Raw genomic sequence first — 23,165 nt, forward strand, 5'->3', positions numbered from 1 at the left:
ACCAGGAACATTCTGCTGTAACCACTTCAGCGCTGGGGAGGGGGCATTACTGCTGGTCAGTAAATCCGGATTGCATGGCGACTCATCCAGTTATCTGGAAATATCAGCTAACCAAGGAATCCGAACACACTGCAGCCTCTCTGATCTCCACACCTTGAGAAAGTCCTGAGGGATGAAACGCGTTGGTGCGTGGTCCTATACTATTGCCAAACTGATCATTAAAAGTTAATATATATTTTTTCCATGTCTGGAGTTGCCCTTATTTTTGCATTTCTGGATGCTGTGAGCTGTGCTCCTCTTCTCTTCTACCGCTCTGATCTCCAGTTACACAACAAAATCCGATGTTCAACATGGAGCTTGTGGGGAGACCTTGTTGATGTTATTACATTTCCGTGTCTTCCACATTGTACAGACACTTCGATGTGACATTCTACAAAGGGTGTGTCCCCGCGTCAGAAGATTTATTATGCACAGTGATACTATGTGGCATGTTTATTCATTCCACACGTGGTTCTGTGCATTCCACGGCTTGCTGAGCTCATTCCATGAGTATGAAACACCTGACTCCTCTCAGCCCCGGGCACCCAGTGAAGGATTTACAGGTCCCTCTCCCAAAACCAGCGCGGACCTGAACCCAAACAACACCAGACCCGTAGATTTACTAGCAGCCCAATTCTCCCTCATGATGTCTTATCATGATCCATGTCACAGATACCAGAACCAAGGGCTCTTTGTGTTCTGATAGCAACACGTGTGTCTGTGGGTGCTCAGGAAACACTTTCCTCATAGCTCCCCAATAAGAACTGCTAAGATAGTGGCCCCCGCACGGGGGAAAAGGGTGAACTAATATTTTATTGGGTCTTATATTCTTCGTTAAGATTGCATATTCCCCAAACGATTGTCTTTTTTCAAATGAAAAACCCAACTATGGTTCCCATTAATAAATCCTCAGCCTCGGAGAACAGAACTTTGCAAATGATCTGCAATAAGACTCCGCGATAAAACACAGGTTGGTGTGAAACGCGTTGGAGGATTCGTCGCCTCCTTTTATCCATGGCACAAATAACATTTATATATATTGTTATTATTACTCCTGTCCCTGTTTCCGTGTGGCTGTGACCGTCTTCGGCTTTCCCTGATATTCTGGGCACTTTGGGCTCTGACTTTATCCGTGAACAAAAATCTAGAATCCGACAAATGTGAGGTGCAACTTTCTGGGGAAATTCACAGTACTTGTTAGATTTCTGCGCTCGTCCGCAGAATGTGTCTGTCACTTCCTGTCGCTTTGGGAAGATTTAGTAAAACGCTGTAGATTTTGAGAACAAGGGGCATGAAAATAGTGATGGAAGTCACCAGCCAATGACAGCGAATAACCCCGCGTCCCACCCCGCGTCCCACCCCGGGTCCCACCCCGCGTCCCACCCCGCTCCCACCCTGGGGGGCTTCTCACTTTCTCACCTTGTGATCTGTAGGCGAGAGAGATGCACGTGGTCTCATAGATGGGGCATTTCTTCCGGGTCATGCGGCAGGAAGACGCGGTGCCGATACACTGAAAACAGCGCAGCCCGAGCACTGCGGGGGAGAGAGAGACTGTTATACAGAGAGTGCGACTGTTATACAGAGAGAGACTGTTATACAGAGAGAGAGACTGTTATACAGAGAGTGCGACTGTAATACAGAGAGTGCGACTGTTATACAGAGAGAGACTGTTATACAGAGAGAGAGACTGTTATACAGAGAGAGAGACTGTTATACAGAGAGAGAGACTGTTATACAGAGAGTGCCGATACACTGAAAACAGCGCAGCCCGAGCACTGCGGGGGAGAGAGAGACTGTTATATAGAGAGAGAGAGACTGTTATACAGAGAGTGCCGATACACTGACACTGAAAACAGCGCAGCCCGAGCACTGCGGGGGAGAGAGAGACTGTTATACAGAGAGTGCGACTGTTATACAGAGAGAGAGAGACTGTTATACAGAGAGTGCCGATACACTGAAAACAGCGCAGCCCGAGCACTGCGGGGGAGAGAGAGACTGTTATACAGAGAGTGCGACTGTTATACAAAGAGAGAGACTGTTATACAGAGAGTGCCGATACACTGAAAACAGCGCAGCCCGAGCACTGCGGGGGAGAGAGAGACTGTTATACAGAGAGTGCGACTGTTATACAGAGAGAGAGAGACTGTTATACAGAGAGTGCCGATACACTGAAAACAGCGCAGCCCGAGCACTGCGGGGGAGAGAGAGACTGTTATACAGAGAGTGCGACTGTTATACAAAGAGAGAGACTGTTATACAGAGAGTGCCGATACACTGAAAACAGCGCAGCCCGATATGTTATACAGAGAGTGTGACTGTTATACAGAGAGTGAGACTTATACAGAGAGAGAGACTGTTATACAGAGAGAGACACTGTTATACAGAGAGAGACTGTTATACAGAGAGTGTGACTGTTATACAGAGAGTGTGACTGTTATACAGAGAGAGAGAGGCTGTTATACAGAGAGTGAGACTTATACAGAGAGAGACTGTTATACAGAGAGAGACTGTTATACAGAGAGAGAGACTTATACAGAGAGAGAGACTTATACAGAGAGAGAGACTGTTATACAGAGAGAGAGACCATTATACAGAGAGAGAGACTGTTATACAGAGAGAGAGACTTATACAGAGAGAGAGAGAGAGAGAGAGAGACTGTTATACAGAGAGAGAGACTGTTATACACAGAGAGAGACTGTTATACAGAGAGAGAGAGACTGTTATACAGAGAGAGTGAGACTGTTATACAGAGAGAGTGAGACTGTTATACAGAGAGAGTGAGACTGTTATACAGAGAGAGTGAGACTTATACAGAGAGTGAGACTGTTATACAGAGAGGGAGAGACTGTTATAAAGAGAGAGAGACTTATACAGAGAGAGTGAGACTGTTATAAAGAGAGTGAAACTTATACAGAGAGACTGTTATACAGAGTGAGACTTATACAGAGAGAGTGAGACTGCTAAAGAGAGAGAGACTGTTATAGAGAGACAGAGAGAGACTGTTATAAAGAGAGTGAGACTGCTATACAGAGAGAGATTATTATAAAGAGAGTGAGGCAGTTATAGAGAGACAGAGAGAGAGACTGTTATACAGAGTTTGAGACTGTTATACAGAGAGTGAGACTGTTATAAAGCGAGTGAGACTGTTATACAGAGAGTGAAACTTATATATATAGAGAGAGATTGTTATAAAGAGTGAGACTGTTATAAAGAGAGTGAAACTTATATCCTGAGAGAGATTGTTATAAAGAGAGCAAGACTGTTATACAGAGAGAGAGTCTGTTAGAGAGAGAGAGAATGTATAGACAGATAGAGATTGTTACAAAGAGAGAGAGATAGACTGCTATACAGAGAGAGATACCTGTGCATTGTACAGTGTGAGTGGAATACAGTGACAGATGATAAGGAATCTGATAGAAGTACCAATAGTATGTCAAGTCATTGGCAATATGATAATAACCGCTAGCAATTAATTGATGATTTTGTCTAACTTTTACGTAAAACAAACAAAAAATGATGTCATGGCTTAGCCCCACTTAGTAAGTGTACCCCTGGGGTTCTTTCATGCACATTGAGTAACTGTAATAGTTTGCAGTGCAGTGGACCACTGGAGCCTGCAGCACTGAGAGGGTTAAGCACACAGCACCCTCCGCTCGCTATTTATTGTGAATCTTGATGAACGAGACCACACCTGATTCCAAGTGAAAAACATGTCCACTGTCTCCATCCAAGTCACCACTTTATGCAAAGGTTAAAAACCATATCCAACCCGACCCAGCCCCATCCAGCCCCATCCAGCCCCATCCAGCCCCATCCAACCTCAACCAGCCCCATCCAACCCCATCCAACCCCACCCAGCCCCATCCAACCCCACCCAGCCCCATCCAACCCCACCCAGCCCCATCCAACCCCACCCAACCTCATCCAGCCCCATCCAACCCCATCCAACCCCATCCAACCTCAACCAGCCCCATCCAACCCCACCCAGCCCCATGCAACCTCAACCAGCCCCATCCAACCCCACCCAGCCCCATGCAACCTCAACCAGCCCCATCCAACCCCACCCAGCCCCATCCAACACCACCCAGCCCCATCCAACCCCATCCAACCTCAACCAGCCCCATCCAACCCCATCCAACCTCAACCAGCCCCATCCAACCCCACCCAGCCCCATCCAACCCCACCCAACCCCACCCAGCCCCATCCAACCCCACCCAGCCCCATCCAACCCCACCCAGCCCCATGCAACCTCAACCAGCCCCATGCAACCTCAACCAGCCCCATGCAACCTCAACCAGCCCCATCCAACCTCAACCAGCCCCATCCAACCCCACCCAGCCCCATGCGACCTCAACCAGCCCCATCCAACCTCAACCAACCCCATCCAACTTCAACCAGCTCATCCAACCTCAACCAGCCCCATCCAACCTCATCCCTGTGAAGATTCCGATTTAAAAGCTGAAATACTGGAAATAAATCTATAATATATATTTTTTGTGTTTAATTCTTTATTACTGTCCCACACTCAGTCACTCCTACCAACCATTGGGCCAAGCACTGCCATCTACTGCACTTCTTCCCTCACCTGCTGTCTCTGTAACTCAACAGCTGTAGAGGACAAGAACCCCAATTTAGTAGTACTATCACTAACTGGGTGATTAATGAATTAAATTAAATATAAATTTTTATTATTAGGAGCAAACAATAAAATACAGGGTGTTAAAATAACCAATTACATAACGCATAAATGATCCAATAGGGGCAGTGAAACCCTGATCATAAAAATAGCTTAGAACAGTGTGTAAACTTTATCCAACTTTATGTCTATATGGAATTATACACCAGGCTTAAGGAGGGGGGAGAATGACTAAAAGGCACGAATAAACTGCCCGCAGCTGATAGGAGTAGCTGGTTAGTGCACAAAGACCTAACAATGGGTAGCCACATATATGCAATACCCTACGGATTGTGCTAATATCCCCAATGCAATGTCTTGTATATAAATGTATACCTTGTTCATTTATGTAACTGTATTTGTAACCATGTATTATTTGTTTTACTCTGTGCCCAGGACATACTTGAAAACGAGAGGTAACTCTCAATGTATTACTTCCTGGTAAAATATTTTATAAATAAATAAATAAATAAATGTGTTGTCAGCAATCAGTGGGGTCTGATTACCGCTAGTGTTATGTAGCAAAGGGAGACAATAATTGGACGCCAGTTAGCACAAGTAGAGGTGGGAAAACGTGCCCATGTCGCTGGTGTTTCACCCAGGAGAGATTAGGTAAGTAGACGTGTAAGCCGAGATCTCTGATAAGTAGATCTGTGCAAACACTACCTGGTAAGTGCACTTAAACCTAATAATAGGTGAGCAAAAAACCTGCAACACACTGGGGATTGTGTATTGTGTATTTATCCCCAGTGTCTTGTCAGCAATCAGTAGTGTCTGATTGCTGAGCAGTATAAGGCAAACCTGTGCATGGAGCTGGGAGCAGAGAGCTCTGTGCACACACGCAAACTCCTAATGATAAAGCAGCTGTGTGAAGAGTGAAGGCAAAGCTTGAACCCCTGTGCAAAGGAGACAGCGTCAGCGCCATACACATCGGTAGCAAGAGTCTCTCAATGAAGAGCCCTGCAGCTGAATGGTGTCTGTGAGTCCAATCATAGCCATGGGAAGGCACTGCAGAGGCAGGTAAAGAAGTATATACTGCTCCCCGACTGGAACACCGCCATTATATCTCCAAACTATGCGTCAATAATCCCAGGGCAGGATTATTGTGCTGATGCGGCAGGATTATTGTGCTGATGCGGCAGGATTATTGTGCTGATGCGGCAGGATTATTGTGCTGATGCAGCAGTGCAGTAAAATGGGACTGATTTAAAAGTATATTGATGTGGGAATAGGAAGTACCGTGCTGATCGCATTGTATATAGGGGGTACGTATGTTCCTGCATTGTATATAGGGGGTACATATGTTCCTGTTATTATATCTTTCAGTTGTGCCTGAAATAAATGTCTGTTTCTGCCCTAGAGAGGGGCTCCGAGAGACCACCGGGTCAGCAAGAGCATTATCTGTGCAGGAGCATTATCTGCGCCGGAGCATTACCTGCGCAGGAGCGTTACCTGCGCAGGAGCGTTACCTGCGCTGGAGCGTTACCTGCGCAGGAGCTTTACCTGCGCAGGAGCCTTACCTGCGCTGGAGCATTACCGGCGCAGGAGCATTATCTGCGCAGGAGCCTTATCTGCGCAGGAGCTTTACCTGCGCAGGAGCATTACCGGCGCAGGAGCGTTATCTGCGCAGGAGCGTTATCTGCGCAGGAGCGTTATCTGCGCAGGAGCATTACCTGCGCAGGAGCATTATCTGCGCAGGCGCATTATCTGCGCAGGAGCATTATCTGCGCAGGAGCATTATCTGCGCTGGAGCCTTATCTGCACAGGAGCGTTACCTGCGCAGGAGCGTTACCTGCGCAGGAGCATTATCTGCGCAGGAGCATTATCTGCGCTGGAGCCTTATCTGCGCAGGAGCATTACCTGCGCAGGAGCATTATCTGCGCAGGAGCATTATCTGCGCAGGAGCATTATCTGCGCAGGAGCCTTATCTGCGCAGGAGCCTTATCTGCGCAGGAGCCTTACCTGCGCAGGAGCATTATCTGCGCAGGAGCATTATCTGCGCCGGAGCATTATCTGCGCCGGAGCATTACCTGTGCAGGAGCATTATCTGCGCAGGAGCATTATCTGCGCAGGAGCATTACCTGTGCAGGAGCATTATCTGCGCCGGAGCATTACCTGTGCAGGAGCATTATCTGCGCAGGAGCATTATCTGCGCAGGAGCATTACCTGCGCAGGAGCATTATCTGCGCAGGAGCATTATCTGCGCAGGAGCATTATCTGCGCAGGAGCATTACCTGCGCAGGAGCCTTACCTGCGCAGGAGCATTACCTGCGCAGGAGCATTACCTGCGCAGGAGCATTATCTGCGCAGGAGCCTTATCTGCACAGGAGCCTTATCTACGCAGGAGCCTTTTCTGCACAGGAGCATTACCTGCGCCGGAGCAGGGCGACCCAAGTACTCCCGTGTGGAGTCTGGATCTGCAATGCTAATGATTAGCCCTGCGTGTGCACATTAGTCAGGTGTGCCGACGCGTTTCACTCGGGAACGCTTTGTCAAGGACCACTTAGAGTGTAAGCTCTCCGGGGCAGGGATTTCCTTTCCTATTGTCTGACTTTGTTACACTCACTGTATTGTAATACTAATACTTGTATGGTCTCTCCTGTACACTGTGGGCGCTTGTACATACTGTACATACCGTGCGCCTGTAACCTGCGGTATCCTCACACACAGGGAGAGCCCTCATGGTGTAATACAGAGGTATAGCCGTGTACACTGTGGTATCCTCACACACAGGGATAGCCCGCGCCCTCATGTTGTAATACAGAGGTATAGCCAGGTACACTGTGGGCGCTTGTACATACTGTACATACCGTGCGCCTGTAACCTGCGGTATCCTCACACACAGGGAGAGCCCTCATGGTGTAATACAGAGGTATAGCCGTGTACACTGTGGTATCCTCACACACAGGGATAGCCCGCGCCCTCATGTTGTAATACAGAGGTATAGCCGGGTACACTGTGGGCGCTTGTACATACTGTACATACCGTGCGCCTGTAACCTGTGGTATCCTCACACACAGGGATAGCCCGCGCCCTCATGGTGTAATACAGAGGTATAGCCGTGTACACTGTGGGCGCTTGTACATACTGTACATACCGTGCTCCTGTAACCTGCGGTATCCTCACACACAGGGATAGCCCGTGCCCTCATGGTGTAATACAGAGGTATAGCCGTGTCCTCACACACAGGGATAGCCCGTGCCCTCATGGTGTAATACAGAGGTATAGCCGTGTACACTGTGGGCGCTTGTACATACTGTACATACCGTGCGCCTGTAACCTGCGGTATCCTCACACACAGGGAGAGCCCTCATGTTGTAATACAGAAGTATAGCCGTGTTCACACACAGGGATAGCTCGTGCCCTCATGTTGTAATACAGAAGTATAGCCGTGTACACTGTGGTATCCTCACACACAGGGATAGCCCGCGCCCTCATGTTGTAATACAGAAGTATAGCCATGTTCACACACAGGGAGAGCCCGCGCCCTCATGGTGTAATACAGAAGTATAGCCATGTTCACACACAGGGATAGCCCGTGCCCTCATGTTGTAATACGGAAGTATAGCCGTGTACACTGTGGTATCCTCACACACAGGGATAGCCCTCATGGTGTAATACAGAAGTATAGCCGTGTACACTGTGGTATCCTCACACACAGGGATAGCCCTCATGGTGTAATACAGAAGTATAGCCGTGCTCACACACAGGGATAGCCCTCATGGTGTAATACAGAAGTATAGCCGTGCTCACACACAGGGATAGACCTCATGGTGTAATACAGAAGTATAGCCGTGCTCACACACAGGGATAGCCCTCATGGTGTAATACAGAAGTATAGCCGTGCTCACACACAGGGATAGCCCTCATGGTGTAATATAGAAGTATAGCCGTGCTCACACACAGGGATAGCCCTCATGGTGTAATACAGAAGTATAGCCGTGCTCACACACAGGGATAGCCCTCATGGTGTAATACAGAAGTATAGCCGTGCTCACACACAGGGATAGCCCTCATGGTGTAATACAGAAGTATAGCCGTGCTCACACACAGGGATAGCCCTCATGGTGTAATACAGAAGTATAGCCGTGTTCACACACAGGGATAGCCCTCATGGTGTAATACAGAAGTATAGCCGAGCTCACACACAGGGATAGCCCTCATGGTGTAATACAGAAGTATAGCCGTGCTCACACACAGGGATAGCCCTCATGGTGTAATACAGAAGTATAGCCGTGCTCACACACAGGGATAACCCTCGTGGTGTAATACAGAAGTATAGCCGAGCTCACACACAGGGATAGCCCTCATGGTGTAATACAGAAGTATAGCCGTGCTCACACACAGGGATAGCCCTCATGGTGTAATACAGAGGTATAGCCGTGCTCACACACAGGGATAGCCCTCATGGTGTAATACAGAAGTATAGCGAGTTCACACGCAGGGAGAGCCCGCGCCCTCATGGTGTAATACAGAGGTATAGCGAGTTCACACACAGGGATAGCCCTCATGGTGTAATACAGAAGTATAGCCGTGCTCACACACAGGGATAGCCCTCATGGTGTAATACAGAAGTGTAGCCGTGCTCACACACAGGGATAGCCCTCATGGTGTAATACAGAAGTATAGCCGTGCTCACACACAGGGATAGCCCTCATGGTGTAATACAGAAGTGTAGCCGTGCTCACACACAGGGATAGCCCTCATGGTGTAATACAGAAGTATAGCGAGTTCACACACAGGGATAGCCCTCATGGTGTAATACAGAGGTATAGCGAGCTCACACACAGGGAGAGCCCGCGCCCTCATGGTGTAATACAGAAGTATAGCGAGTTCACACAGCCGTGCAGCTAATTAACCGATTATATTATTATCACTCCATCCCACACGTGTTGTAGGTTGTGATTCTTCTTGGAGGATAAACGAGGGAGCTCTTCATAGAAGTGATAGGGTCAGGAGGGCAGGAGCTACGGGGTGTTGTACATACACAATCAGTAACATACATGACCATAAGGGTAGCCATGGTGAGGGGCGGCCATGACTGATGGGGGCCCCCGCTCTCCTAGTTTGTTATTGGCCATGGGGCGGTGGGGGAGGGGGTTAGGCACGGGCAAGTATCCGAGGGGGGGTACTTCCTCTCCGCAGCAGAAGATGTCCTCACCGCCGCCATGCTTTGGGTTAGCGGTAGCAGTGTTTTGTTGGTGGCTGCGGGACTTGTCAGTTGGTCTGTTCGTCGCTGTGTGTGTGTTGTATGTATCTGTATGTGTTGTATGTATCTGTATGTGTGTTGTATGTATCTGTATGTGTGTTGTATTTATCTGTGTGTATTGTATGTATCTGTATGTGTGTTGTATGTATCTGTATGTGTGTTGTATGTATCTGTGTGTGTTGCATACAACACACACACAGATACATACATCTGTATGTGTTGTATGTATCTGTGTGTGTGTTGTATGCATCTGTATGTGTTGTATGTATCTGTATGTGTGTTGTATGTATCTGTGTGTGTGTTGTATGCATCTGTATGTGTGTTGTATGTATCTGTATGTGTGTTGTATGTATCTGTGTGTGTGTTGTATCTGTGTGTGTGTTGTATGTATCTGTATGTGTGTTGTATGTATCTGTATGTGTGTTGTATGTATCTGTATGTGTGTTGTATGTATCTGTTTGTGTTGTATGTATCTGTGTGTGTGTTGTATGTATCTGTGTGTGTGTTGTATGTATCTGTGTGTGTGTTGTATGTATCTGTGTGTGTTGTATGTATCTGTGTGTGTTGTATGTATCTGTGTGTGTTGTATGTATCTGTGTGTGTTGTATGTATCTGTATGTGTGTTGTATGTATCTGTATGTGTGTTGTATGTATCTGTGTGTGTTGTATGTATCTGTGTGTGTTGTATGTATCTGTATGTGTGTTGTATGTATCTGTGTGTGTTGTATGCATCTGTATGTGTTGTATGTATCTGTATGTGTGTTGTATGTATCTGTATGTGTGTTGTATGTATCTGTGTGTGTTGTATGTATCTGTGTGTGTGTTGTATGCATCTGTATGTGTTGTATGTATCTGTGTGTGTGTTGTATGTATCTGTGTGTGTGTTGTATGTATCTGTGTGTGTGTTGTATGCATCTGTGTGTATCTGTATGTGTTGTATGTATCTGTATGTGTGTTGTATGTATCTGTATGTGTGTTGTATGTATCTGTGTGTGTGTTGTATGCATCTGTATGTATCTGTATGTGTGTTGTATGTATCTGTATGTGTGTTGTATGTATCTGTGTGTGTGTGTTGTATGCATCTGTGTGTGTGTTGTATGCATCTGTATGTATCTGTGTGTGTGTTGTATGCATCTGTATGTATCTGTGTGTGTGTTGTATGCATCTGTATGTATCTGTGTGTGTGTTGTATGCATCTGTATGTATCTGTGTGTGTGTTGTATGTATCTGTATATGTGTTGTATGCATCTGTGTGTGTGTTGTATGTATTTGTGTGTGTGTGTTATATACCCTTTAATAAAGAAATATATGGAAAAAGACACAGAGTTGAGGTTTGTTGCTTGGGTTTCGGTCTTGGTTGTGGAATTGTCCTGTGTGGCGGGTGGTTGGGGGGACGCCGGGCTGCGGCCTGGTGCAGGTGGGGGTTAATGTCTGGGTGAGTTTGGGGCGGTGACATAACGCCGGGGTAGATAAGAAGTGAGCGTTATCATAAGGCGGAACATACTCCGGTGGCTGAGGGGGGGATCCGGCCAGCAGCGGGGGTCCCGCGTCCTGTGTATGCGTGGGCTCAGGACACAGCCACGGGCAGTCTGGCACGGATCAGTGCATTGGTTATAAGTAACAGTTATATGTTTGGAGTTTAATAAAAGCGGGGGTCCTTTGTACCCCGCATACGGTGCGGTGTTTTATGTGTCAGTGTCTGTTATTGGGGAGGACAGGGGGAGGAAAATCAGGGGTCGTGGGTCATGTAAAAATCTCACCACTTCACCACCACCACACCCTTGGTTCCAGCCCCCATGAACAGGGTGTGTGTGTGACAGTGTGTACATATGACGAAGAGACCCATGAGGTTTCAGAAGCTCTTCACAAACAAAGGTCACAAGGAGCCGACACCGGGAATTAAACCAGGTTCCCTGATTCACACTCGGTGTCATTTTCAGAGTCAGAGTCTTTACTCGCCGAGCCGCTCCCTCGGCCTATAAATAGAACGTGACATTATTTCAGTATTGGCTGAATGGGACGGGGCCTGAGGAGGGAGAGAAGGGGGCTGCGGGGGGCCTGAGGAATGGAGAGAAGGGGGCTGCGTGGGGCAGGGGGCTGCATGGGGCCTGAGGAGGGAGAGAAGGGGGCTGCGGGGGGCCTGAGGAATGGAGAGAAGGGGGCTGCGTGGGGCTGCGTGGGGCTGAGGAATAGAGAGAAGGGGGCTGCGTGGGGCGGAGGGCTGGAGAGAAGGGGGCTGCGTGGGGCCTGAGGAGGGAGAGAAGGGGGCTGCGTGGGGCCTGAAGAATGGAGAGAAGGGGGCTGCGTGGGGTGGAGGGCTGGGCAGAAGTGGCTGCGTGGGGTGGAGGGCTGGGCAGAAGGTGGCTGCGTGGAGCAGAGAGCTGGGCAGAAGGTGGCTGCATGGGCAGCAGGTTGGGCAGAATGTGACTTTGTGGGGCGGGGGCAGAAGGTTGGGGAGAAGGTGACTCCGTGAGGCGGGGGCGGAAGGTTGGGGAGAAGATGACTCTGTGGGGCGGGGGCAGAAGGTTGGGGAGAAGGTGACTCCGTTGGGCGGGGGCGGAAGGTTGGGGAGAAGGTGACTCTGTGGGGCGGGGGCGGAAGGTTGGGGAGAAGGTGACTCTGTGAGGCGGGGGCGGAAGGTTGGGGAGAAGGTGACTCCATTGGGCGGGGGCGGAAGGTTGGGGAGAAGATGACTCTGTGAGGCGGGGGCGGAAGGTTGGGGAGAAGGTGACTCCGTGAGGCGGGGGTGGAAGGTTGGGGAGAAGGTGACTCTGTGGGGAGGGGGCAGATGGTTGGGGAGAAGGTGACTCCATTGGGCGGGGGTGGAAGGTTGGGGAGAAGGTGACTTTGTGGGGCGGGGGCAGAAGGTTGGGGAGAAGGTGACTCCGTTGGGCGGGGGCGGAAGGTTGGGGAGAAGGTGACTCTGTGGGGCGGGGGCAGAAGGTTGGGGAGAAGGTGACTCGGTGAGGCGGGACGGAAGGTTGGACAGAAGGTGTTGAATAGGTAACTTCTTAGTGCGGTATTAATGAAACAATAGGACACATTCTCTAAGACTCTGAAATCACTATAAGTAGAACCCGAACCTACATACCTGAGGTTTCTATTATCCCTTTAATTGTCCTTCTACATCCCCTTCCCCTCACTGCCAGGAAATGCTTCGCAATCCTAACACACCCCGTCTTACGAAAGGAATCATCGAGGATCAATTCATACCCCGACATAGGCCTCCCGCAGAACCTGTTATAAGGACCAACCTCATTCTATCTGCATTGTACACATAATCCTTCTATTACACATAGGGGATTGTTCATTAACCTGCAATAGTGCTGATCGGGGCACTGGAACTTTCCGAGCGATAGTTTCCCAATTGGCGCTATAGCAGTTTAATGAATAACCCCTAAGGTGCCTCTCTCATGTGAAGGGTCAATATTATAACATTATTCTCATTTAAAGTACCGGACCCCAAAGCCTCAGTCCCTCTGCCCACGGAGGAAATCCAGAATGGTCCGACAGCCGTCCAAGAGAATATAAGTCACGAATATCACAATATAATATAGTGTCGAAGACTGAGCCACTGATTGAGCCATCTGTGCTGAAGCAGGGATATCCATAAACGCTGGCCTGTTAGTGGCCCTTGAGGTCTGAGTCTCAGACCCCTGTGCTGAATGGCTTTTGCTATAGTGAATGGTTGAAGGTTTTGGGGGGACGTGTTCATTTGGGGATAAACCCGTTTGGCGCTGGCCGTTATTATGGATGCGCAGTAGTAAAAGGCCGCCCGTTTCTAACCTCACCGTGACGGTCGCCGGGAGCCGGGAGCGCTCTGTCCTGCTGATCAAGCAGATATTTTAAGAGGACGGAAGTGTCATTTCTAAACATCCAGGAAACGCCTCACCGGGGAACATTGCCGATCACGTGCGCCCCATGGCAAACCATGGGGGTCAGCAACTATAAATAACCCACTATACCAGGGGGGTGAACGCCAGTCCTCAATCCCCACCCAACAGGACAGGTTTACAGGATATCCCAGCTTCAGCACAGGTGGCTCAATCACCTGTGCTGAAGCAGAGACTGGTTGAGTTACCTGTGCTGCAGCAGAGACTGGTTGAGTCACCTGTGCTGCAGCAGAGATTGAGCCACCTGTACTGAAGCAGAGACTGGTTGAGTTACCTGTGCTGCAGCAGAGACTGGTTGAGTCACCTGTGCTGCAGCAGAGACTGAATGAGCCACCTGTGCTGAAGCTGGGCTTACCTGAAAGCCTGACCTGTTGGGGGGGGGGGGGCTGGAGGACTAGAGATGAGCGCCCCTGTACTGCACGAGGTGAGAAGCGGGGTAACACACAGCTAATGGGGTATAAGTGTCTGTTTACTTGAATAGTGCTAAAAAATACAAACCTTCCTAGAGTGTGCGTGGTACTGTACAGGGTGTGTGCGTGGTACTGTACAGGGTGTGTGCGTGGTACTGTACAGGGTGTGTGCGTGGTACTGTACAGGGTGTGTGCGTGGTACTGTACAGGGTGTGTGCGTGGTACTGTACAGGGTGTGTGCGTGGTACTGTACAGGGTGTGTGCGTGGTACTGTACAGGGTGTGTGCGTGGTACTGTACAGGGTGTGTGCGGAGAACTGTGCAGGTTACGCATCGTTTCATTGCTTAAAATAAAGTTTGAGCCCCGTGCCCTGTGCCATGTGCCCCGTGCCCCGTGCCCCGTGCCCCGTGCCCCGTGCCCCGTGCCCCGTGCCCCGTGCCCCGTGCCCCGTGCCCCGTGCCCCGTGCCCCGTGCCCCGTGCCCCCTGCCCCCTGCCCCCTGCCCCGTGCCCCGTGCCCCGTGCCCCGTGCCCCGTGCCATACCGGATCGGTTCAATTAAATTCAAATAGAATTATGTGTATTTAAAAAATATTCTAACGAGTGTTAGTATATATCCCGTATTAGTGTGATATTGTTATAATAGCCATACTGTGAAAATAATACATGTTGTTACATAGTAGATGAGGTCACAGTCTCCATGGGTAATGAATCCCACACTGTAACTGCCCTTACTGTAAAGAACCCTTTCCTTTGTTGCTGGTGAAATCTCCTTTCCCCCAACCTTAAGGGATGGCCCCGAGTCCTTTGTACTGCCCGTGGGATGAATAGTTCTTTTGAAAGTTCTCTGTACTGTCCCTGAATATATTTGTATATAGTTATCATATCCCCTCTTAGACGCCTCCTTTCTAATGTAAATAAATCTAATTTAGCTAGCCCCTCCTCATAAGTTAGAATGTCCATCCCCTTTATTAATTTGGTGGCTCTTCTCTGCACTCTCTCTAGTTCCATAATTTCCTTTCTAAGGAGCGGTGCCCAAAATTGTTCTCCATATTCAAGGTGTGGTCTTACTGGTGCTTTGTAAAGGGGCATAATTATGTTAACTTCCCTTCCGTCCATTGCCCGTTTGATGCAAGATAAGATCTTGTTTGCCTTTGCAGCTACTGCATGACATTGGGCACTATTGCTAAGCCTGCTGTCTACAAGCACTCCTAAATCCTTCTCCATCAAGGATTCCCCCAATATATCTCCATTTAATTTGTAAATCGCCTTTTTATTCTTGCATCCCAAATGCATAACCTTACATTTATCTGTATTAAACCTCATCTGCCATTTACCTGCCCACGTTTCCAGTCTCTCCAAGTCCTTCTGAAGAGAAATTACATCCTGCTCTGATTCTATTACCTTACACAATTTAGTGTCATAAGCAAAGATGGAGACTTTCCAATGCCACATTTAACAAACACCCCATCTCATTACAGCGGAAACCGTAATTCTCCCTCATGAGAATCTTTATGTGAAACCCATCCAGTGGCTGATTGCATTTGTCAATATCAAAGGAAGGTAAAGGCCAAAGATCTAGTATAGGGCCTTGAGATTTAATAGCACTGTAACAGGGAATTAACCCTGTCTCAATGAGGCTTCAAGAGAAAGCCTCAGTGGTCTGAGGAATCCAGCAGGGAGCTGGTTAATTGCAACTAAAGACAATTAACCAGTCTCCACCTGGCTAATCATACCTGTAGAAAAGCCTAGTGCTGGAAACTGCTTTGTGAGACTCAAGCACACAGAAGGACATCAAGTCACCAGGGACCAGACAACCTGGGAACTCACCAGAGGCTGGTGGAATCACCCGTGATAACGGATACTGTACCCAATACAGGTGGTCACTGTAGAGGGAGAGGGGGGTTGGCCCGGTATTAAAGTGGTTGCACCCCATATGGCCACCCCCTGACCTCACCACGGAGGCAAGGAGTTAACTGGACTGCGGTCCAGGAATGTGGCTTACACCTTGTCATGTCAGGAAAATGTATGTTCCCCTGTTCCCATGTTTCATTATAATCCTGAATTTTAATGTTTTAAAGTGCATTTCTGTATCTCCAGTTCTGGAGGTCGCAGAGAGTTGATATTTGGCCAATGTGTGGAGTCACTGTAGGCATTAAGAACTGGCAAATTTCGACCCACTGAGCCCACCAGAATGGAACTTATTAATATGTGTAGATATTAAAGTGTATATGTATGGTATTTTGGATCTGCTCTGAAAATGCAGACCCCATCTGCTATGCTAATAGGTCATGAAGGGCAGCCAGCTGATTGAGCCTAAGCACTGTGATCAAATGTTAACTTCCCTGATTGTTTACACTAAGTACTAATCAACAGACCAAGTACTAATCAACAGACTCTGCCACTCTAATTGTTACCTGAGGGTGGAGAATCATCAAACTGGAGTGGTTTGAAAGTGTTATATCTACACCTGCAAACAATGCAGATACTTCATTTGGTAGACTGGTCGTTGCCCCTGATTTAATTATGGGGCTACCCATAGAGTCCCAGTACACATGGGCTAATTAGCTGGGGGGCATGGGTTAATCTGTGTCTCCACGTTAGGGATTGGATACAGATAATTGTTCACCAATAGTCTGTATTCAATGTTAAGAATAGGGTTGCACAGGTATATAAACTGTGTCAACCCTACAGTTTTTAGTTGTTCTTCTGATTCTACCTGGAATGTCACCGGATTGCTGGAGAATTGCTAGCTGATACTTCTCTATCCCCCAACCCTAAGTAAGTGTTACCTTCTTGTCTGTTAATTGTACTATATTGCTGTGTTCACCTTTTTAAGGAATAAATTATATTTTATTATATCTAAGCCTCGTTCAGTTCAACCCAGATATTTGGTGTTCATTATATCTTGTCATAAGCTACCGTGACAGTCACCATAAACTCAGAGAAGAAAAGATCGCCTGACGCAGTGGAAAACGCGGGACCAAGTGGTCAGAAGAAGAAAGACTGTGCTTGGGCAAAGTCCTCCTTGAGCGACTGAAGAGTGCCGATTTCAAGCACCTTCTTGAGGAGACATTGGTAACATGGAGAAAGGGCTCAGATCCTAGTGGGAGTGAGGGTTCTCTTCCTCCACCATTCTCATTCGATCCACAGGTATACCTCGAGTGAGAGTGGAAGGATGGGTTTCAGCTATGGTTAGCCTGAGCTTCCCACAAACAGCGGAGGTATGTAACAGGGAATTAACCCTGTCTCAATGAGGCTTCAAAATAAATCCTCAGTGATCTGAGGAATCCAGAAGGGATCTGGTTAATTGCAACTAAAGACAATTAACCAGTCTCCACCTGTAGAAAAGCCTCCTGCTGGAAACTGCTCGGAGAGACTCTTGAACACACAGAAGGACTGTGTGCTGACATCAAGACGCCAGGGACCAGCCCTCTATTCCAGGGTGCAGGGTACCCGGGAAACCGCCAGAGGCTGACATCAAGACGCCAGGGATCAGACTCTATTCCAGGGTGCAGCGTACCCAGGAAACCGCCAGAGGCTGACATCAAGACGCCAGGGATCAGACTCTATTCCAGGGTGCAGCGTACCCGGGAAACCGCCAGAGGCTGACATCAAGATGCCAGGGACCAGCCTCTATTCCAGGGTGCAGCGTACCCAGGAAACCGCCAGAGGCTGACATCAAGACGCCAGGGACCAGCCTCTATTCCAGGGTGCAGCGTACCCGGGAAACCACCAGAGGCTGACATCAAAACGCCAGGGACCAGCCTCTATTCCAGGGTGCAGCATACCCAGGAAACCGCCAGAGGCTGACATCAAGGCGCCAGAGACCAGCCTCTATTCCAGGATACAGCGTACCCAGGAAACCGCCAGAGGCTGACATCAAGACGCCAGGGATCAGACTCTATTCCAGGGTGCAGCGTACCGGGGAAACCGCCAGAGGCTGACATCAAGACGCCAGGGACCAGCCTCTATTCCAGGGTGCAGCGTACCCAGGAAACCACCAGAGGCTGACATCAAGACGCCAGGGACCAGCCTCTATTCCAGGGTGCAGCATACCCGGGAAACTGCCAGAGGCTGACATCAAGATGCCAGGGACCAGCCTCTATTCCAGGGTGCATGGTACCCAGGAAACCTCAAGAGGCTGACATCAAGACACCAGGGACCAGCCTCTATTCCAGGGTGCAGCGTACCCGGGAAACCGCCAGAGGCTGAAATCAAAACGCCAGGGACCAGCCTCTATTCCAGGGTGCAGCGTACCCGGGAAACCGCCAGAGGCAGACATCAAGACGCCAGGGACCAGACTCTATTCCAGGGTGCAGCGTACCCAGGAAACCGCCAGAGGCTGACATCAAGACGCCAGGGACCAGCCTCACTTCCACGGTGCAGCGTACCCGGGAAACCGCCAGAGGCTGACATCAAAACGCCAGGGACCAGCCTCTATTCCAGGGTGCAGTGTACCCGGGAAACCGCCAGAGGCTGACATCAAGACACCAGGGACCAGCCTCTATTCCAGGGTGCAGCGTACCCGGGAAACCGCCAGAGGCTGACATCAAGACGCCAGGGACCAGCCTCTATTCCAGGGTGCAGGGTACCCGGGAAACCGCCAGAGGCTGACATCAAGACACCAGGGACCAGCCTCTATTCCAGGGTGCAGCATACCCGGGAAACCGCCAGAGGCTGACATCAAGACGCCAGGGACCAGCCTCTATTCCAGGGTGCAGCGTACCCAGGAAACCGCCAGAGGCTGACATCAAGACGCCAGGGACCAGCCTCTATTCCAGAGTGCAGCGTACCCGGGAAACCGCCAGAGGCTGACATCAAGACGCCAGGGACCAGCCTCTATTCCAGGGTGCAGCGTACCCGGGAAACCGCCAGAGGCTGACATCAAGACGCCAGGGACCAGCCTCTATTCCAGGGTGCAGCGTACCCGGGAAACCGCCAGAGGCTGACATCAAGACGCCAGGGACCAGCCTCTATTCCAGGGTGCAGCGTACCCGGGAAACCGCCAGAGGCTGACATCAAGACGCCAGGGACCAGCCTCTATTCCAGGGTGCAGCGTACCCGGGAAACCGCCAGAGGCTGACATCAAGACGCCAGGGACCAGCCTCTATTCCAGGGTGCAGCGTACCCGGGAAACCGCCAGAGGCTGACATCAAGACCCCAGGGACCAGCCTCTATTCCAGGGTGCAGCGTACTCAGGAAACCGCCAGAGGCTGACATCAAGACGCCAGGGACCAGCCTCTATTCCAGGATGCAGCGTACCCGGGAAACCGCTAGAGGCTGACATCAAGACGCCAGGGACCAGCCTCTATTCCAGGGTGCAGCGTACCTGGGAAACCGCCAGAGGCTGACATCAAGACGCCAGGGACCAGCCTCTATTCCAGGGTGCAGCGTACCCGGGAAACCGCCAGAGGCTGACATCAAGACGCCAGGGACCAGCCTCTATTCCAGGGTGCAGGGTACACGGGAAACCGCCAGAGGCTGACATCAAGACGCCAGGGACCAGCCTCTATTCCAGGGTGCAGGGTACCCGGGAAACCGCCAGAGGCTGACATCAAGACGCCAGGGACCAGCCTCTATTCCAGGGTGCAGCGTACCCAGGAAACCGCCAGAGGTTGACATCAAGACGCCAGGGACCAGCCTCTATTCCAGGGTGCAGCGTACCCGGGAAACCGCCAGAGGCTGACATCAAGACGCCAGGGACCAGCCTCTATTCCAGGGTGCAGGGTACCCGGGAAACCGCCAGAGGCTGACATCAAGACGCCAGGGACCAGCCTCTATTCCAGGGTGCAGCGTACCCAGGAAACCGCCAGAGGCTGACATCAAGACGCCAGGGACCAGCCTCTATTCCAGGGTGCAGCGTACCCGGGAAACCGCCAGAGGCTGACATCAAGATGCCAGGGACCAGCCTCTATTCCAGGGTGCAGCGTACCCGGGAAACCGCCAGAGGCTGACATCAAGACGCCAGGGACCAGCCTCTATTCCAGGGTGCAGCGTACCCGGGAAACCGCCAGAGGCTGACATCAAGACACCAGGGACCAGCCTCTATTCCAGGATGCAGCGTACCCGGGAAACCGCTAGAGGCTGACATCAAGACGCCAGGGACCAGCCTCTATTCCAGGGTGCAGCGTACCTGGGAAACCGCCAGAGGCTGACATCAAGACGCCAGGGACCAGCCTCTATTCCAGGGTGCAGCGTACCCGGGAAACCGCCAGAGGCTGACATCAAGACGCCAGGGACCAGCCTCTATTCCAGGGTGCAGGGTACCCGGGAAACCGCCAGAGGCTGACATCAAGACGCCAGGGACCAGCCTCTATTCCAGGGTGCAGGGTACCCGGGAAACCGCCAGAGGCTGACATCAAGACGCCAGGGACCAGCCTCTATTCCAGGGTGCAGCGTACCCGGGAAACCGCCAGAGGCTGACATCAAGACGCCAGGGACCAGCCTCTATTCCAGGGTGCAGCGTACCCGGGAAACTGCCAGAGGCTGACATCAAGACGCCAGGGACCAGCCTCTATTCCAGGGTGCAGGGTACCCGGGAAACCGCCAGAGGCTGACATCAAGACGCCAGGGACCAGCCTCTATTCCAGGGTGCAGCGTACCCAGGAAACCGCCAGAGGCTGACATCAAGACGCCAGGGACCAGCCTCTATTCCAGGGTGCAGCGTACCCGGGAAACCGCCAGAGGCTGACATCAAGATGCCAGGGACCAGCCTCTATTCCAGGGTGCAGCGTACCCGGGAAACCGCCAGAGGCTGACATCATGACGCCAGGGACCAGCCTCTATTCCAGGGTGCAGCGTACCCGGGAAACCGCCAGAGGCTGACATCAAGATGCCAGGGACCAGCCTCTATTCCAGGGTGCAGCGTACCCGGGAAACCGCCAGAGGCTGACATCAAGACGCCAGGGACCAGCCTCTATTCCAGGGTGCAGGGTACCTGGGAAACCGCCAGAGGCTGACATCAAGACGCCAGGGACCAGCCTCTATTCCAGGGTGCAGGGTACCCGGGAAACCGCTGACCTCTCAACGAACACCAATCCAGACCCAGGCCCAGAGACGAACATGAAGGGCTTTGAGGTACCTCTTTAGACTTTGGGGTGATGGGTGGTAAGGGGCTTATCCCCCCAGCCCTGCAGATAGGGAATGGGGAAGTGAGTTATCCCTTACACAGGGATAGGCTGTTAATTTGTTTATTTTGTTTTGCTCTGCATTGTTTAAAGTGACGGCCTGAATAAAGCCACGGTTTCATTTCCCCCATGCTGTCTCCCTGCTGTACATCTGCACGTGTCCCTTACAGGCACGGTTACCCCTTACAGGCACGGTTATCCCTTACAGGCACGGATACCCCTTACGGGCATGGTTATCCCTTACAGGCACGGTTATCCCTTACAGGCACGGTTATCCCTTACAGGCATGGTTATCCCTTACAGGCATGGTTACCCCTTACAGGCACGGTTACCCATTACAGGCACTGTTATCCCTTACAGGCACGGTTACCCCTTACAGGCACGGTTATCCCTTACAGGCACGGTTATCCCTTACAGGCATGGTTATCCCTTACAGGCACGGTTACCCCTTACAGGCACGGTTATCCCTTACAGGCATGGTTATCCCTTACAGGCATGGTTACCCCTTACAGGCACGGTTACCCATTACAGGCACTGTTATCCCTTACAGGCACGGTTACCCCTTACAGGCACGGTTATCCCTTACAGGCACGGTTATCCCTTACAGGCACGGTTATACCTTACAGGCACGGTTATCCCTTACAGGCACGGTTATCCCTTACAGGCACGGTTACCCCTTACAGGCACGGTTACCCCTTACAGGCACGGTTATCCCTTACAGGCACGGTTATCCCTTACAGGCACGGTTACCCCTTACAGGCACGGTTATCCCTTACAGGCACGGTTATCCCTTACAGGCATGGTTATCCCTTACAGGCACGGTTACCCCTTACAGGCACGGTTATCCCTTACCGGCAAGGTTATCCCTTACAGGCATGGTTACACCTTACAGGCACGGTTACCCCTTACAGGCACGGTTATCCCTTACAGGCACGGTTACCCCTTACAGGCACTGTTATACCTTACAGGCACGGATACCCCTTACAGGCACGGTTATCCCTTACAGGCACGGTTACCCCTTACAGGCACGGTTACCCCTTACAGGCACGGTTACCCCTTACAGGCACGGTTACCCCTTACAGGCACGGTTACCCCTTACAGGCACGATTACCCCTTACAGGCACGGTTATCCCTTACAGGCACGGTTACCCCTTACAGGCACGGTTATCCCTTACAGGCACGGTACCCCTTACGGGCACGGTTACCCCTTACGGGCACGGTTACCCCTTACGGGCACGGTTACCCCTTACGGGCACGGTTACCCCTTACGGGCACGGTTACCCCTTACGGGCACGGTTATCCCTTACGGGCACGGTTATCCCTTACGGGCACGGTTACCCCTTACGGGCACGGTTACTCCTTACAGGCACGGTTATCCCTTACAGGAACGGTTATCCCTTACAGGCACGGTTACCCCTTACAGGCACGGTTACCCCTTACAGACACGGTTACCCCTTACAGGCACGGTTACCCCTTACAGGCACGGTAAACCCTTACAGGCACGGTTATCCCTTACAGGCACGGTTATACCTTACAGGCACGGTTATCCCTTACAGGCACGGTTACCCCTTACAGGCACGGTTACCCCTTACAGGCACGGTTATCCCTTACAGGAACGGTTATCCCTTACAGGCACTGTTACCCCTTACAGGCACGGTTACCCCTTACAGGCACGGTTATCCCTTACAGGAACGGTTATCCCTTACAGGCACGGTTACCCCTTACAGGCACGGTTACCCCTTACAGGCACGGTTACCCCTTACAGGCACGGCTACCCCTTACAGGCACGGTTATCCCTTACAGGCACGGTTA

General features: G+C 50.7%; 1 protein-coding gene across 2 annotated transcripts in view; it reads right to left on the bottom strand.

Annotated features, from left to right (window-relative positions):
- LOC142496615 (urokinase plasminogen activator surface receptor-like) overlaps nt 1–23,165 on the bottom strand; it is an 86,037-nt gene that overhangs the window by 20,346 nt on the left and 42,526 nt on the right. For both annotated transcript variants that reach the window (XM_075603279.1, XM_075603278.1), the window contains exon 2: nt 1,459–1,572. In XM_075603279.1, the coding sequence (XP_075459394.1) occupies nt 1,459–1,572 (114 nt within the window). The remainder of the gene's footprint in view (nt 1–1,458; nt 1,573–23,165) is intronic.

Source organism: Ascaphus truei, chromosome 6 (genome assembly GCF_040206685.1).
Source record: "Ascaphus truei isolate aAscTru1 chromosome 6, aAscTru1.hap1, whole genome shotgun sequence".
NCBI classification, from domain to species: Eukaryota; Metazoa; Chordata; class Amphibia; order Anura; family Ascaphidae; genus Ascaphus; species Ascaphus truei.